Source organism: Schistocerca cancellata, chromosome 2 (assembly GCF_023864275.1).
Source record: "Schistocerca cancellata isolate TAMUIC-IGC-003103 chromosome 2, iqSchCanc2.1, whole genome shotgun sequence".
Classification (NCBI taxonomy): domain Eukaryota; kingdom Metazoa; phylum Arthropoda; class Insecta; order Orthoptera; family Acrididae; genus Schistocerca; species Schistocerca cancellata.
Genome location: NC_064627.1, coordinates 717,727,256 through 717,746,293, shown reverse-complemented (window position 1 = coordinate 717,746,293; position 19,038 = coordinate 717,727,256). Strand labels below are relative to the sequence as shown.

At 37.2% G+C, this 19,038-nt stretch overlaps 1 protein-coding gene across 1 annotated transcript in view; it reads left to right on the top strand.

Annotated features, from left to right (window-relative positions):
- LOC126158074 (Down syndrome cell adhesion molecule-like protein Dscam2) overlaps window positions 1-19,038 on the top strand; it is a 169,653-nt gene that overhangs the window by 102,687 nt on the left and 47,928 nt on the right. Inside the window, exon 17 of the mRNA XM_049916418.1 lies at window positions 10,910-11,211. Coding sequence (XP_049772375.1) covers window positions 10,910-11,211 — 302 coding nt within the window. The remainder of the gene's footprint in view (window positions 1-10,909; window positions 11,212-19,038) is intronic.

Below are 19,038 nucleotides of genomic sequence, written 5' to 3'. Positions count from 1 at the left end.
AATCAGTTCTATTGCAGAGCTGAAAAAGACTCGAAAGATATCTCATCAGGTCTAGTGATGTTATCACATTAACACTCAGTATGCTGTCAACATCTCTGTGAATTGCATTCCTTATGACATTAGGCTTTACAACCAGGGGTTTATAAATGAGTGAGCAGAGAGAACTCACTGAACTTGAAAGGGACATGAATATCACACTCAAAAGTTTGGGAATTTCCACAAAGAGCTTTCAGTTGATATACATGGGAGTAGATTCACTCTTGCTACTGCATAATTTGTACTTTTCTTCTTTCTTCTGTTCCTTTTCACACAATAAAATATGTTGTGTGTCTTCTTATTTCTTATGCCTTTGATGTTCTTGAGATGGCCACAAATCTTTTGCTCATTCTTATTTTGCATCTTCTTCATGGTTCACTCTGTTTTCATTGCTGTGCATTCCCTCCACATATGTTTCCTTTTCAATATTTTGGTTGAATTACTAATGTCGGCTTTACTTCAGTCTGTTTTTCTTCTTACCTGTATTCTTCCAGAATGCCATCTCAAAATCTCCATAGCTTTTCGTCTTGTTCCTACACATATACACTTCATGGCTGCATCTCCTGTTAGCTTCCTCAATACAAAACTGACCTTTTCCTCTTCTGTCCAAGTGATAGGACAGCTTCCTTTGAAATTTGCTAACTGTCTGTCAGGCTAGATCAAGCCTTTTGGATCCTTTTGATCTTGTTATTTTTCTTAATGATGTCACACCTTGTTATTTCCATTTTATTATATAGTCTATCACATTTCTTGTGTATTTCCACTACAATATCCTGGAGTTTTGTGACATCACTATGCACTACATGTAAGTCACTTTCTGTTTTCACATTTTGTTCCTTAGTTAATCCACACTGACTTGTATTTTTCCTCCCATATTTCCATCTGTTTCAGATTTGTTTTGTAGTCTTGCTTCCAATTCAGAAATTCTTTCCTGATTGTTTGTACCTAATCCCTCATATTTACCTGTATAGTCTTCCAACTTTTCATATATTGACTCAGAAATTCTTCACGTTCTTATTTTCCTTTAATCATTGTGCCTCCTGTTCTTTTTTCTTTTGCAATTGTTCCTCGTGCTTTCACATTATTAAACCCATCCATGCTATGGGTTGATTTTGTATTCCCTATTCACTAACAGTCAGCTCTTCCTTTTGTTGATCTTTACATGACCATGAACAAGACACACTAGTGAATGTAAGATTTTCCTCTTGTCTGACATCACAAAAAAACAAGAAAATAAAAACAGACACCATCTATACAGGCATTTAAGGGTATCAACTGGCCATTATGTTGTCCCAAGCCCTTAGGCTTCACTGGATGCAGGCACAGAGGGGCATGAGGTCAGCACACTACATTTCCTGTGGTTTTTAGTTTTCATGACCAGTGTCACTACTTCTCAGTTTGCCTCACAAGGGCTGAGTGCTTTTGGCAGAGCTGGACAGTTGTAACTTAAGTGATCTGATAATTAATGTTGAGTGACTGGGGCCTCCTGTCGGGTAGACCGTTCGCTGGGTGCAAGTCTTTCGATTTGATGCCACTTCAGCGACTTGCGCATCAATGGGGATGAAATGATGATGATTAGGAACACAACACCCAGTCCCTGAGCAGAGAAAATCTCCAACCCAGCTGGGAATCAAACCCAGGCCATTAGGATTGACATTCTGTCGTGCTGATTACTCAGCTACCAGGGGTGGACAGTGATGTCCTGGGGACCAGTTTTACCACTGACATCACTATTGTCCAAAAATCCTGAATCTTCATCCCCTTCTTCCATTTTGTTATCATTCTGGTCCGTATTTATCTGCTGTTTTGTTACAGTTATAAATTGAAATAGTAGAAATTTGACAGTCACACTTAGCTTGAATAAAGGAGTAAGATATGGGGTGATTCAAAAAGAAAGAACAGATTTCAATTTATTATTGCAGATCAATTATGGAACACAGAAACATATTGGGCATGTCACTGGATAGAGGAAGGTTCAAAGTATTACATTCTCACAGACGCTGTACCATACACTCACCATTAGCACTATGCATTGTTCAAGAAATATCAAAACAGTAGCCCGTTTTGTTCCACACTTGAAACCACAGGTCCCTGTTTACTGAGTTGAACTGACAGCTTCAACAATTTGATTTCTCAACTCTTGAAGAGTAGCTGCCATATTTGGGACAAAGACTATGCCTTGTATGTACCCCCACAGAAAAACAATTGCAGTGTGTGAGCTCTGGTGAGCTGGGATGTCAAAAGTAATGAACAAGATCTTGTTGACCACCTTTTCCAATCCAACACTGTGAGATAATATTGTTAAGATAATCCCATACCTCAAGTTGATAGTGAGGCAGGGCACCATTTTGCATAGAAATGAAATCATTGGAAACTTCATGAAATTGAGGAAACAATCAGTTCTCTAATATGTCGAGGTACAACATTCCTGACTTTGTACAAAATCCAATACACAAAATGATTTCTCTTGTGGTGTAGTTGCCATATTTCTATGAACAAACAACACTGCAGCAGTGTCAAAACTTTGAACCTTCCTCTATCTGATGACATGTGCAATGTGTTTCCATCTTTTATAGTTTGTGCATAATAAACAACTGAAATCTTTTCTTTCTTTTTGAATCACCCAGTATAATTACAAAATATCATTCAAAATCTTCAGATGCTATTTCACACCCAAAAATTCAACTGATATTTCCAAAAATTCTACTGGAGCAATTCTAAGCAAAACTACAATTTTGCTTCTTGAAGCACTTAATTCTTGTTCTCTTGAACTGTTGTGGATGCACAGCACAGTGTACTCTGTGGTGTTGGAAATTGCTCCACAGCACTCTTGTGGCCATCTTAGTTGTTCAACATATAACGTCATTCCGTTTCTCACTTGATGTTCATTCCAGCAGTGGGAGGTTAATTATGCTGGTTGCTACTCAACGTTCAAGAATGTCTACTCTCCCACCAGTCAGTTCCTTTGTTGGCATGTAAAATTAGTGTCTGCATTTTTAATTTTAATATTTAATTTCAGTATGTGCTCCTTCATATTCTTCAGCACCAAATATTGTGCTAATCACTCATTGCCACTTGTAAGGTTTCAGAGTGGGAGAAAAGTAACTAAATAAAAATATTGCTGTGAAGAACAAAACCTTAAAACTTTTAGAAGGCAACAGTTAAATCAAAACTTTTTGTTTCACTAGAACAATTATCTATGATGACAAATGATGAACACATGCCCCTGTTTTCTTCTCATTTGCTTAGTAGTATGACTACCATTCTCATTTCAGTCCCACATTCCTCCACTCATCGAGCTACCTTCTACCAGACTAAAAATCATCCAAAGAGCTCTAAAGACACAGTAATCTTACTATCATAACGTTACAACAAGCTTGCCGATACTAATAAAGAGTCCAAAGTCATCTTCACCAGACAAAGCTCAGATACTAGCTGAACAGCCTAAAACTGGTTCCCAGCAAACAGTTTAATGCTTGATCTTATAAAGACTCACATAATTCAATTTTAAACATGCGATAGTTACCTGTTACCATCAGAAGCAGATGTTAATGATTGTATACTAAATGAAACACTGTATGTCTGAGATACAGATGGATAACAAACCAAAATGAAGTCAAAACATAGTGAAAGCAGTTCAAACAAATTTCGGGCTTGCAGCCGGTCGTCGTTCAATACTTCTATTGAACGACGACCGGCTGCAAGCCCAAAATTTGTTTGAACAGTCAATTCACCGGGAAAATTTTAAAATTCACATAGTGAAAGCAGTCTAGAAAATCAGTTCAGCATGTTTACCCTTGGGAATGTCTCTCATCATGTTGATCTAAAGACAAGAAAGTTGGTTTATTCCACATATTATCACTTCCTGTTGTCTTATGGACTCACCTTTAGGCAGTTCACCTTAAGTAAATAAAATACTTAGTCAACAGAAGTGAGCAGAATAAATAGTGTGTAAGGAAGATAAATACACATTTTACAGAAGCTTTTTTTCTAAGAACCTTGGAATTTATATAGTCTTGTCTTTGTACTCATATTTATTCCATGATTTTTTATTGCTGACAATAAAAACAGTTTCAGTTGAACTACAGTCTACACAGTCACAATTAGTATACAGAAATAGTTTTTATGTAGACTTTTCTTCTTTGTCTAAGATTCAGAGTGAAGTTACATTCTCTAGTGCAAAGATATTTGAGAAGCTCCTATCTAATACAGAGCAAAAAATTTTGAAAGCCAAACAATTCAAAAGAAAACTAAAAATATGTTCCATTAACTATTCCTTTACAAATTACTTAACATCCCAAACTCAGTGATTGAAAAGTTGTGTTGGCTACATAACAAGTAGCAATATTTATGTGAAGCATCATGACAAGTAGTAACATATTGTAATCAGCCTTTTGTATTTACAGATGTAAGCAAAAATCCCCCCCCCCCCCCCACCCACCCATGAACCAAGCACCTTGCTGTTGGTGGGGAGGCTTGTTGCATGCCTCAGCGATACAGATAGCTGTACCATAGCTGCAACCTCAACGGAGGGGTATCAGTTGAAAGGCCAGACAAACATGTGGTTCCTGAAGAGTGGCAGCAGCCTTTTCAGTAGTTGCAGGGGCAACAGTCTGCATGATTGACTGACCTGGCCTTGTAACATTAATCAAAACGGCCTTGCTGTGCTGGTACTGCAAACGGCTGAAAGCAAGGGGAAACTACAGCCGTAATTTTTCCCAAGGGCATGCAGCTTTACCGTATGGTTAAATGATGATGGCATCCTCTTGGGTAAAATATTCTTGAGGTAAAACAGTCCCCCATTTGCAGCTCCATGTGGGGACTACTCAGGAGGATGTTGTTATCAAGAGAAATAAAACTGGCGTTCTACGGATCGGAGCATGGAATGTCACATCCCTTAATAGGGCAGGTAGATTAGGAAGTTAAAAAAGGGAAATGGACAGGTTAAAGTTAGATATAGTGGGAATTAGTGAAGTTTGGTGGCAGGAGGAACAAGACTTCTGGTCAGGTGAATACAGAGTTATAAATAGAAAATCAAATAAGGTAATGCAGGAGTAGGTTCAATAATGAATAGGAAAAGAGGAATGTGGGTAAACTACTACAAACAGCAGAGTGAATGCATTATTGTGGCCAAGATAGATACAGAACACATGCCTACCACAGTAGTCTAAGTTTATATGCCAACTAGCTCTGCAGATGACAAAGAGATCAATGAAATGTATGATGAGAAATTATCCAGATAGTGAAGGGAGATGAAAATTTTTAATAGTCATGGGTGACTGGAATTCAGTATTAGGAAAAGGAAGAGAAGGAAATGTAGTAGGTGAATGTGGAATGGGGGTCAGGAATTAAAGAGGAACCCGCCTGGTAGAATTTTGCACAGAGCATAGCTTAATCATAGCTAACACTCGGTTCAAGAATCATGAAAGAAGGTTGTATACATTGACGAGGCATGGAGATGCTACAAGGTTTCAGATAGATTAAATTATGGTAAGACAGAGATTTAGGAACCAGGTTTTAAATTGTAAGACATTTACAGGGGCAGATGTGGACTCTGACCCCTATCTATTGATTATGAACTGTAGATTAAAACTGAAGAAACTGCAAAAAGGTAGGAATTTGAGCAGATGGGACCTGGATAAACTGAAAGAACCAGAGCTTGTAGAGAGTTTCAGGGAGAGCATTAGGAAATGATTGACAAGAATAGGCAAAAGAAATACAGTAGAAGAAGAACGGGTAGCTTTGAGAAATGAAATTGTGAAGGCAGCAGAGGATCAAGTAGGTAAAAAGCTGAGGGCTAATAGAAATCCTTGGGTGACAGAAGATATATTGAATTCAATTGATGAAAGGAGAAAATACAAAAATTCAGTAAATGAAGCAGGCAAAAAGGAATACAAACATCTCAAAAATGAGATTGACAGGAAGTGCAAAATGGCTAAGCAGGGATGGCTAGAGGACAAATGTAAGGATGTAGAAGCTTATCTCACTAGGGGTAAGATAGATACTGCTTACAGGAAAATTAAAGAGACCTTTGGAGGAAACAGAACCACTTGCACAAATATCAAGAGCTCAGATGGAAACCCAGTTCTAAGCAAAGAAGGGAAAGCAGAAAGGTGGAAGGAGTATATAGAGTGTCTATACAAGGGCAATGTTATTGAGGACAATATTATGGAAATGGAAAAGAATGTAGATGAAGATGAAATAGGAGATATGATACTGCATGAAGAGTTTGACAGAGCACTGAAAGACCTACAGAGGCAGTTGAGCCTAGGTATAGAGGTTCATTTTATACAATGTCATCAGTTTGTTTGTTTATTCCCTGGTAGTACACAAGGCCCTGGGAGTACACAACATTCCATTAGAACTACTGATAGCCTTGGGAGAGCCATTCCTGACAAAACTCTACCATCTTGTGAGCAAGATGTATGAGACAGGCAAAATACCCTCAGACTTAAAGAAGAATATAATAATTCCTATCCCAAAGAAAGCATTTGTTGACAGATGTGAAAATTACCGCACCATGGGGAAGATCAGTTTGGATTCCGTAGAAATATTGGAACATGTGAGGCAATACTGACCCTACAACTTATCTTAGAAAATAGATTAAGGAAAGGCAAACCTATATTTCTAGCATTTGTACACTTAGAGCAAGTTTTGGCAACGTTGACTGGAATACTCTCTTTCAAATTCTAAAGGTGGAAGGGGTAAAATAAAGGGAGCAAAAGGCTATTTACAATTTGTACAGAAACCAGAAGGCAGTTATAAAGGTTGAGGGGCATGAAAGGGAAACAGTGTTTGGGAAGGGGGTGAGACAGGTTTGTAGTCTATCCCCGTGTTATTCAATCTGTATATTGAGCAAGCAGTAAAGGAAACAAAAGAAAAATTTGGAGTAGGAATTAAAATCCATGGAGAAGAAATAAAAACTTTGAGGTTTGCCGATGATATTGTAATTCTGTCAGAGGCACCAAAGGACCTGGAAGAGCAGCTGAATGGAATGGACAGTGTCTTGAAAGGAGGATGTAAGATGAACATCAACAAAAGCAAAATGAGGATAATGGAATGTAGTTTAATTAAATTGGGTGATGCTGTGAGAATTAGATTAGGAAATGAAACACTTAAAGTAGTAAATGAGTTTTGCTGTTTGTGGAGCAAAACAACTGATGATGGTCAAAGTAGAGAGGATATAAAATGTAGACTGGCAATGGCAAGGAAAGTGTTTTTGAAGAAAAGTAATACATTAACATCGAGTATAGATTTAAGTGTCAGGAAGTCGTTTCTGAAAGTATTTGTGTGGAGTGTAACCATGTACGGAAGTGAAACATGGACGATAAATAGTTTAGACAAGAAGAGAATAGAAGCTTTCAAAATGTGGTGCTACAGAAGAATGCTGAAGATTAGATGGGTAGATCACATAACTAATGAGGAGGTATTAATTAGGATTGGAGAGAAGAGAAATTTGTGGCACAACTTGACTAGAAGAAGAGATCGGTTGGTAGGGCATATTCTGAGGCATCTAGGGATCACCAATTTAGTATTGGATGGCAGCTTGGAGGGTACAAATTGTGGAGGGAGACCAATAGATGAATACTCTAATCAGATTCAGAAGGATGTAGGTTGCAGTAGGTACTGGGAGATGAAGAAGCTTGCGCAGGATAGAGTAGCATTGAGAGCTGCATCAAATCAATCTCTGGACTGACGACCACAACAAGAACAGGCAAAAATTTTCTTTGAAAAATACCAGTACAATCAATAGTAGATAAATAAGGGCTTCTTACGTCAATGCCTATTTACTGACTCATAAATTATCTTCAGTTAACATCAGATACATGACAGCTAGATAGTTTAGACAAGTTTTTAAATAATTCAAGTCAAGACCATTGAAGTTAATTTTCAACTGACACATATTTATTTTCAATGCTCATATTAATTATGATAATATTTCACATATCAAGGTTCATATTCATCACAAAATAGTTCAGTAATACACAAAGATTTCAAAGTGTCTAACTTAAATAATGAGTGTCAGTTCATAGGGATACAAATGATAGAATACACAGAATTTTATTCAGCATAGGGTAAATACAGACTCTATATACATTAATAAGTGGCTTCTCAACCATAACTGACAGTAGTGGTGCATACACTAAGAACCACAAAGTTCTCTATTCTCTGTGTTCTGAGAAGCAATCTTGATACTTGGTTCTTGGTTTTCAGTCCACACATCAAACTCTCCATTGATTGTTCTCACTTCTTAGTTTTTGTGTTTCAGTTCCCATATGGGCATGTATTTCTGGAGTAAATGTGATCAAAGTTCCCATTCTCAGATTTGTAGTCATTTTCATTTCATGCTTGCTGGTGATTACTGTAGGAATTAAAGTAATGTCATTGATTTCATAATTTGCTATAAAAGTGGAATGTTGAATTGAAAGACATTTTCTTTTTTTTTTTTTTTTTAAAAAAAAGAATAAAATATGTTTACCACATAGAATAATGCTATGAAAGTTATATTTCAATTTTCAAAAATGATTGTGAAACTGCAAGAAGATAAAATAATTTTAAAACAAGTTCTAATGAAAATAGTAATGTTGTTTAAGGACTAATGGTAAATGAGCAGCAGAAATCTTTGTGGACACACTGAAAATATTTCTACATGCCAATAAAGAATGTCATGGTGGTTGGACCGCTGTCTGTCCAACTGGCATCAGATGGACTCTGGGAAAGTAATAGGTGACCACAGATTCAAGTCCCGTGTGAGCATTAAATTTAGTATGTGCCATTAGTGAATATGCCCTCAATATGGATCAGAATGATAAAGTCAATGAAATTCAGATTTCAGTTGGATTTATTGTTCATATTTAAAAACAAATTCTCATGAAAATAATAAATAATAAGTTATGTGTAATTCAACAGTGATGAGCAGATTGGAATCAGTGTCCTTGTATATGTGTCTAAATTTCTCTGAAAGATTTGGGGCAATATCAGCCAATTCTGTAACACATAGAACTTACTATCTGGGCAAAAATAGAATAATGATAAGACAGCCTTTGCATGCTTATGGATGAGGGTAGCAGAGTACTGTATGTACTGAGAATGACCAAGAATAGTTCAGACACACAGTATTTTGGGTCACTTGACCAACTGATAAAACACATGATGAAATTCATCCCAAATATTAGAGTGTAGAACTCTGTGTACCATTCTGAAAAATTTGAGAAATAACCAGAACTCTTTGGAGCCTTCTACAGGAAAATGAAATGTAAGACATTGCCATCTCGCTATGTTCTGAGAAATCGTTCATTTTCCTGTACACAAACATACAAAAACCATTGTTATGATTTATATAGGATGGTTTGAGGGGCCAAAACTGCATAAAGGGACACAAGTGGATTACTGTATCATTTAAAGCATTAAAAAAGGAGGCAACCTGCTGTAAACACTGACGTTCTTGGATGTGTATTTGAGACCATTTGGTTTTCAAGAACAGAGCATTTGTTTCCTTGGAATCCTTGTTTTTCCATATCTAACTGGTAGTGGCTTTGTTCACAACACCTGTTTAAAAGATTAATGTAGGAAGGTTTTTACAAAATGTTGAAACACAAAGCTATCACTTTTTCAATAATAATTTGAAAGAGTAGAATGATTGGTAATATGTATACAGTTTTTGAAATGAAGTTATTGTGTTTAACTGTTGACTATCTATTCTTCAAAAGCTACCAATAATCAGGTTCTGCTCTCTGGAGAAGATTTTTGGGTGTGCACTTATATCCCCAAGTTCTACAAAAGCCTGCAAGAACTCATATTTTATATCCTGAAGATTTCATTAAATAACAGGTTATTGTAGTAAATGTATATATTTTTGAATGTAGAAAAGTCAGCACCATAAGACAATAGGGCCTAACATTGGAGTTTTGAAAAGGTTACATTTTAATATTTGAAGACTCTAGAATTCTAATGACAAAAATAATTTTATATGAAAATATTTCTTGAAACACAAAAGTTTCAGTAAAATTTAAATTTTATTTATAATGAAGGTAATGAGTGCTTTCGAACAAGATATGTCAATCCTAAAACAAATGATTATTACCTGGGTTGGATTTTTATGTGCACATGGTTTTCCTGAATCATAAATTTTGAGTCAAGAAAATGTTCCTGCATGAACTACTTATACAGTTGTCATCTGTGACATGTAAATTATACTGTGAATGATAATGATATGCATCAAGCACACAAGAAAAGAAAAACTATACATATAAATGAACTTTCTCTGAGTATAAAGCTGAAATAGTAACCAAATGATGTCCTGCATACTATCAATTACATTTCTGCAAATTTTGGTATGGAAGGGTGGAGACTCAAATCTCCATCCTGCCTTCTGGAAGTAAGTTTTTCATATCCTAAATTAGTTCAGGTGTGTCCTGGAATGGTTCCTACTTTAAGTCCACTGCTGACTAAAACTGTTTCACCCTTGTCAAACTAGACCTGTAAGTATATAAATGTCTTCAGGGAGGGGTAGGGGTCTTTCCATCATCATGATTACCATTAGTGAAGAATATTTAATATAGCAAACAAAACCTGTTTAATACCTGATACAGCATGTTAAAGCATTTCATTGACTTGTGCTATATTTCCAAAATTCTCATTCAAACTGGGGTCTGTGATAAATGTGTTTGTGTGAATTTATTTTTGTATTCTAAATTAATATTTTAACGTACCTTGTATTTTAACTCTATGCTTTTCTTTGAATTTTTGCACCTATTTCTTTTCCTTGTCCCACAATCTCGTAAAAAAAATTGTACATACTTTAGTACACTGTGTTATCAACAATCCTTGGTATATTTCCCATGCATACTTATAATTGCCATTGATTTTACAGAAAAGCCATCACAGATAGGACTTGTGCCTGATGTGCAGAAGACTGGGAGATGTGAGTCTGACACAACAGCAGGAGGTAGTATTGGATGTGGTGCAATGGTCAGTTCAAGCCCAAATGAATCACTGTGCTTGCCCACTCCAGTGCATATATCATTGGGGCGCAGACAAGATATTAGTCCTTATGCAACTTTCCAGGTACCTAATTCCACAGGTGGTGAAGGAGCAATGGAAAGTACACCACAAACTATTGATCACTGCTCACACAGTCAGCACATAAAGGGAGCCAATACTGATACATATAAGGTAGTATATTGTGTCTTTGAACATGTATGTATATCTATTTGTAGACCATATGTTTATTAATGGAGTTTGACAAAGATTTCTGAATACTAATTCAGCTAAATTCTGTCTTCACTTAAATTTGTTGAAACGGATGCTTTAAATGACTTTGAGTAATGCCAGATTCAGTGATTCATAGACACTGAATGCTCTGTAAACATTTTTGACACATCGCAAAATGTATTGCACATAATGTGTGTATTAGATTGCATTAATAACAATCTAAATTCATATGGAATAAAAGCATGCTTGGTCAGGTGGAAAGCATCTACTTACAAAACACTGAAACAGAAATATGGTAGCTTGAAAGACACAAGAGTTAAAAATAGTCTCCAATCTATAGCTCTCAGTAATTTTAAGGCTTCCTTCCATCAGTAAAAGAGAAATGTAGGAAATAGGGAGAAATGATTGAGACATGAAGGTGCTGAAAGGAAGGAAAGTCACTCTATGTTCTGGATTATGAGAAATAACATGTGCAAAAAAGATGAAAGCTTTACATCTGGTGACTAAGCGTGGATCTGAGAACCTTTAGCCTCCCTTCAGCAATTGTACAGCCTACCCTGCCCTCCAATTTCTTTTATGATTCTTCTGATGCAGAAACAATCTTAACAGTATGAAAACTAGGGACTGAAATGGAAAATCAAACAATCGGAACTCCAGATTAAAATATCAACAATAGAAGGAATATGTACAATATAATGCATTCTGGTCCAAGCAGTCATAGATGGTGGTCATGTGTGTGTGAGGTGTGCTCATTTGTGTGAATGAAAACGCTTGCATCTGCTTTTCTGGAGAAGGCTTTGCCCAAATGCTAACGTGTAAGTGTCTTTTTGTTGTTCCTGTCTGCAACTCAGTGTGTAATCTTTATGGTGAGCAGCAGTCTATCTTTTTTTGTATTGTAGAGATTGAAGTGTCTTATTTATTTATTCCATTGATCTAGTGTACAAGATCACATGGATATGTAATGAGTCATAATTATACACGAGAACAGTACTTGTAGATGCTAATAGATATATATTATAGTATGTACAGAAAAACAAAATATGCTAACAATTACAAACTTAGACATTTCCTATAGCAAAACAGAAGTACAATCAAATAATAAATTGCAAGTATTCCACAATACAAATTATAAATCTGCTAGAACTGAAGTACATCATTAGCTTGAGTGAAAATGTCCATGTTGATGTACATTATCATGTTAAGTTACAAAGTTGTAATAGCAAATGTTACAAGTACAATACATCACACCTAAGCTAGGAAACAATGTAGAAATATACAAAGATGCTGTAACTTACCAAATGAGAGAGTGTTGGTATGTTGATAGAGACAATAAAAAACACACAAACACACACACAAATTTCAAGCTTTCACAACTCAAGGTTGCTTCATCAGGCAAGAGGGAAGGAGAGGGAAAGACGAAAGGATGTGTGTTTTAAGGTAGAGGGTAAGGAGTCATTCCAATCCCTGGAGCGGAAAGACTTACCTTGGGGGGAAAAAAGGACAGGTATATACTTGCACACACACACATATCCATCCGCACATATACAGACACAGGCAGACATTAGTATATTTTTCCCATGTGGAATGTTTCCCTCTATTATATTCAAACAATGTAGAAATGTTTACATTCAAGAATTCATCAAAAGAGTAAAAAGAGTTTTCCAGGAGATAATCCCTCAATTTACTCTTAAGTTGTGGCATTACACTGGTAAGACTTTTCGTGTCCAAACACCTTTGTGTTTGAGCAGTGTACCCCATTTTGTACTAGAGTCAAGTTTTCCCTATCAACATGTAAGTTGTGTTTTGACCTTGTGTCACAGTCATGAAAGGCACTATTGATTTTGTGCATGGGGAGGCTATTAATTAAAAAGCACATAAATGATAGGACATATTATAAGATCATTGTTAATATTTTATGCATTTTAAAATGATTTCTGCCTGAATAATTTCCTCTCATAATTTGAATTGCAATTTTCTGAGTGATGAGTACTTTATTTTCCATTGGTTGGTTACCCCAAAAAATTATGCCATAGGACAAAAGTGAGAGAAAACAAAATAAGCAGCCTTAGCAGCATCAGTATTAGCAGTGGTTGCTGTAAGTTATAGAGTATAAGTTGCTGAATGAAGTGTTTCATTTTTGTGTCTTACATATGCATTACTTGTTCCTTTTTCAGTAAATAATGATTAAATATGCATTTTTTCTCAAATATTGTCACTATATTTCCCCAGATGAATTTTATTTAATTTATAATGATATTTTGTAACATCTTTGTCAGTGCTTGCTATTACATTCATAAACAGAGATACAGACTGACCTATCTTTTGAAGTTCAGATTATTAATGGTGATCTGAAAAAATTGATGAATTCATTTATCATTCAGAGAGCAATTTTTATTCTGTTGCAAAACTGGTTACTTAGCTGCTGACAGCCAAAAGATGTTAGATTGAGAATCTGTGGAACTTCACAAATAAATATTTTTTATCTGCTCCTTTTACAAGTTATATGAAGACCTGAAGTTAGAAAATGGAAATCCATTGCAGTGCCTTAGGGAATTATGATCACAGGAAAATATTTTTCAGTTATTATTGATCATTGTCTACTCAGTGCAAAGTGTACAATGGTTTACTTTGCAATGAAATTATATAAACAGTAAATGAAGATCCTGTTTGCAAAATAACTGCTTTCCTCATTACAGAATAACATGTACATATACAACAATTTATCAGATAGAAATTAGTCCTATGACATGTCAAAAGTAATTATAACTATAGCATCAAATGAAGTTGAAGAAAGTGGAGAAAATGGTCATTGCATGGGGAGTGTTGATAAGTGTCAATAGAGGTAGTGTAATGAAATACCCATCACATTTTCCATGTCTAATGTAGGTTATAATGATAATAGGATGTAATGTAATGTAAAGTAAACATATTGTCTACTGTACTAAACAACCTTCACAATGTTTTGAGCTGGTTGCCTTGTGTCACCTTTGTGGTCTATCAGCAGTGACGATCATCATATTCTGCAACACATTTGTGTCAGTATTGTGACCAAAGATAATCCTGACAGGTGGAGACCATTGGCATGTGTTACCGTCCATGGTTAAATCCCTACCCTAGTAAAGCCAACTGCTACAATTGTTAGCACACTGGACTCACATTTGGTAGAAGTTGGGTTTTAAAAGGTATTTAGCCATTCATGTTTAAGTTTCTGTAAATTGATTAAGGTGGATACAAGATTATTATTTCAAAAACATAATGGCCAATTCCTTTCCCCATTCTTGGATTTGCTGATCTTGTGCTCCATCTCCAGTGACCTCATTGTGAACATTATGTTAAACCATAATCTTTCATCCTTCCATTTCTGTTTATTACGTAGGCAGTGTGGCAAACTATCAATACTGATCCTTCTGGACCTGTTCATAAGTGAGTGCTATTGATATATAGTGCAGAACTGCCTGCAAGAAAGCCTTGTTTATTCATAGCATTAACAAAAAACTAGGAACAGAAGTAACCTCAACTAACCACAACATAACTTTACTCTTGCATAGAAAGGAACAGAGTATGCAGCCATATAATATTTGATCACCCTCTTTGTGCATATTCTCACAGGATGGCAACATAGTGAAAGAACTGGAAGCGAGGTGTAGCAAAGCTAATGCAGTGAGTGCTCAGCTACGATCTACTCTCTTCTGTAAGAAGGAAGTCAGTACCAAGACTAAGTTATCTGTGCACTGTTCAATCTTTCGACCAACTTTGTTGTATGGGAGCGAAAGCTGGGTGGATTCAGGTTACCTTATCAATAAGGTTGAGGTTACAGATATGAAAGTAGCTAGGATGATTGCAGGTACTAGTAGATGGGAACAATGGCAGGAGGGTTCCACAATGAAGAAATCAAAGAAAAACTGGGAATGAACTGTATAGATGTAGCAGTCAGGGCGAACAGGCTTAGGTGGTGGGGTCATGTTACATGCATGGGAGAAGCAAGGTTACCCAAGAGACTCATGGGTTCAGCAGTAGAGGGTAGGAGGAGTCGGGGCAGACCAAGGAGAAGGTACCTGGATTTGGTTAAGAATGATTTTGAAGTAATAGGCGTAACATCAGAAGAGGTACCAATGTTAGCACTGAATAGGGGATCATGAAGGAATTTTATAAGGGGGACTATGCTCCAGACTGAATGCTGAAAGGCATAATCAGTCTTGAATGATGATGATGATGGTGGTGATGATGATGATGATGATGATGATGATGACCTTCTTTGTAAATTAAATGCACTGACAGATAATTCAACATTTAAAAACAAACTGAACTAATTTCAACTTGACAACTCAGCTTACTCAACATTTGAATTACTGTGCAGTTAGTAAGTATGTTGTAAGGCTACATTGATCAAATTTTGTTTTTGATTAATGTTAAAAAAATCAGTAATGCAAATGGCCAGCATGTAGCCATGTTATCATAAACAATCTAACACTGCTGTCCAGTTAAAGGCAGAGAGATATCAACAGTTGACTACTGAGGACTTGAAACATTATACAGGATATTTCAGAAAGATTTGTCTGATTTTGCAACACTATATCTTCCACATGAATGAAGATAGAAACCTGGGGGGGGGGGGGGGGGGGGGGATTTTCTACTTATCCATCAAAACTAAAAGTTGAATAATTCTCTACATAGAAAGCAAACTCACATCTGCAGAAAAATCTGCAAATCACTGCCTAAAAACTGACCCTGGCCATATAATACTGCCTGATATAAGGCTCCACAACAGTGGTTATGAACTGTAGGATTTAACAGCTGGAGGGACTCTGCCTGCTGTCAGGTATGTCCACTACAAGACCTACATGGTTCCTAAACTACATAAGCCCAACAACACAGGATGACCCCTTGTGGGCGGTAACTGTGTCCCCACAAAGAGAATCTCTACCTTTCTGGACCAACACATTCAGAGTATTACAAGTAACCAACCATTTCCTCTTCCAAATCTCCACAGTTCCTGTTCCTTTACCAACCAGTGCCCTGCTGATCACTGTTGATGCTACCTTCCTCTACATTAGCATCTCCAGTGCCTATGGGCTTGTGGCCATTGAACACTACTACTTTTCCCAATGCCTGACTGACTCCAAACCTACAACCTCTTTTCTGGTCACTATATCCTCACCCATGATTATTATTATTTCTACTTTGAAGACATCACCTAAAAATAAATCCATGGTACAATAATGGGCATCTGCACCATCCTTCATAACCTGCTAGTGAGTCACATACAGGAATCCTTCCTGACCACCCAGAATTCCAAACCCTCATCCAGTTCAGATTCATCAATGAAATTTTCATTATCTGGACTGAGGATGATGATACTCTAGTCATATTCCTCTATTTTCTCAACACCTCCTTCCCTTTTCACTTCACCTGGTCCTCTTCAGCCCAACATTGATGTTAACCTCCACCTCAAAGATGGCAACATCAGTACCTCCATCTACGTCAAACCTACCAATATCAACAGCCGCCACCAATTTTACACCAAGAATTCCCTTACACACATCATAGCCACCCATGATTATTGCATTTGTAGTGGCGAGCAGTCTCTCTCCATATATGCCAAGGGTCTCACTTAGGCCTTCACAGACTGTTATTATTTACCCCACCTTGTCCAAAACTGATCTCCAATGCCTTGTCTCCCCACTCACCTACCATCCCCATGTACCCACAGTCTGGCTACAGAGGAGCACCCCTGTCATGATTCAGTACCACACAGGACTGGAGCAACTGAGTCACATTCTCGGCCACATTTTGACTACCTCTCATTGTGCTCTGATTTGAGAAATATCCTCTCCACCCTCCAACAGTAGTATTCCACCACCCACCCACAATATCCTTCTCTGTCACCTCGTGCTCCCAACCCCTTGCCTCATTGCTCATAACCTTGCAGTAGATTTAGATTAAAGACCTATCCCATACACCCTTTCACTACCTCCTACTCCACTCCTAGGCAGGTCCACCTGTGAAAGCAGGCCATGTGATCTATCAACTTAGTTGCAACCCCTGTGCTACATGCATCCTATGTGGACTTAACCAACAAGCTGCCTGTCTGCATGAATAGCAAAAAAACAGCTGGGCCACCCAGTTACTGAGCATACTGACCAAAATAATGTGCTTGACTTGGACATCTGCTTCACAGCCTGTGCCATCTGGATTCTTCTCACCAATGCTAGCAATTTTGCAGGTGGGAACTCTCCCTGAAATACATCCTTCATTCCCATAAACTCTCTGACCCAACCTTTACTAGTTCCTATCCTTCACCTACCTCTGTCCTCTTCCCTACTCCTAATCCAACCTCACACACAACTTCTACACCTCCAGTAAACCTGTTCAGTCCTTTTTGCTTCTCTGCTTCTCTCCTCTTCCCATTGTGCCTTCCCACTTCCAGCACATTCTTTTGTTGCAGCCCACTATCTTGTCCCCACAATGTTCCTGTATGCTCCCACAGGCAGCATTAGCATATTCCCCTCTCCCCTGCCCCCCCTCCCACATACACACACACCACCACCTACTCTGCCATCTCTCTTGCTCCACACCTCATACCTCTTCCGTACATCCACTACCTGCACCAGCAAAGAACATCACTCATCTCAGTGCAGTCACAGTCTGGCCTTAGCACCTGGAGACCACAGTGACTGTGTGTGTGTGTGTGTGGTGTGTGTGTGTGTGTGTGTGTGTGAGAGAGAGAGAGAGAGGGGGGGGGGGGGCGGGGGGAGTTGTGAATGTGTGTGAGTTGTGAATGTGTGTAAGCTTTGTACTAGTACAAGAGCTGAATAATATCTAGCAGTTTTTCAATGTGCATGTCAGTCTGCCATTGCCTCCTCTATGTTGTGAGTAGCAATCTGCCCTTTTCATATTGTTGTAACCTCTACACACAACAGTATGTATTTTATTTTGTCACAAAGTAACTTGTGACCTGGAGTGGCCTAGAACAAGAGCATAGCCAGGATTTTATCAAAGTGGGGTCCAATTTCTTAAATAGAACCTTAAAAAGGCTCATGTTTTTCATTTTATTCCGAAAACTCGTTTATTTATTTATTTTATGTACATAATTTGCCTTTGGGAGGTCATATATATTTGACTATAATGGATTGCTACTTTGCTAAGAAAACATGGCTCAGTCTTCTAATATATGTTTCACTGTCACAGAGAAGAACTTAACATTAAGCTGAATATCTTATAAAGTTAATGGTTCAGATCTCTTTTGACAATAGCTATCTTTCTCCTACTACAATCTTCTACTCATCTTTCTCCTACTACAGTCTTCCATTCAAATTTACAACTTATCTAAAACCAAGTCACAATTCCTTCAGCATATCAAAGCATCCCAAATTGCTCAGTACACATTCTATTAAATATTTTAGATGTCATGACAATGCTTCAACTTCCTTGACTGATTAAGAACTTCTTTTAAATTATTATTTCAACAGTCAACTTGAAATTATAGTGACCAAATTTATTTACAAAATGAAATAGAATGCAGAGATACTTTGAGCTACAGTTTTGAAATCCTAACATTGATCCATTTGTTAATTTCAGCCAGATTCTAATGTATGTGACACCATAAATCAGTTTTTATTTATCTATGATAATATGATTATACAGTCATTGATGCTAATAAATTCATCTATACTGTACAACATACATTGTTACTTATATGATGTTCATTTACAAGTACGTTAGAGGTGTAGTGGTTGGACTGACTGTTCCAAGGACATTACAAATAAGACATTTCACAGTAGAACATCA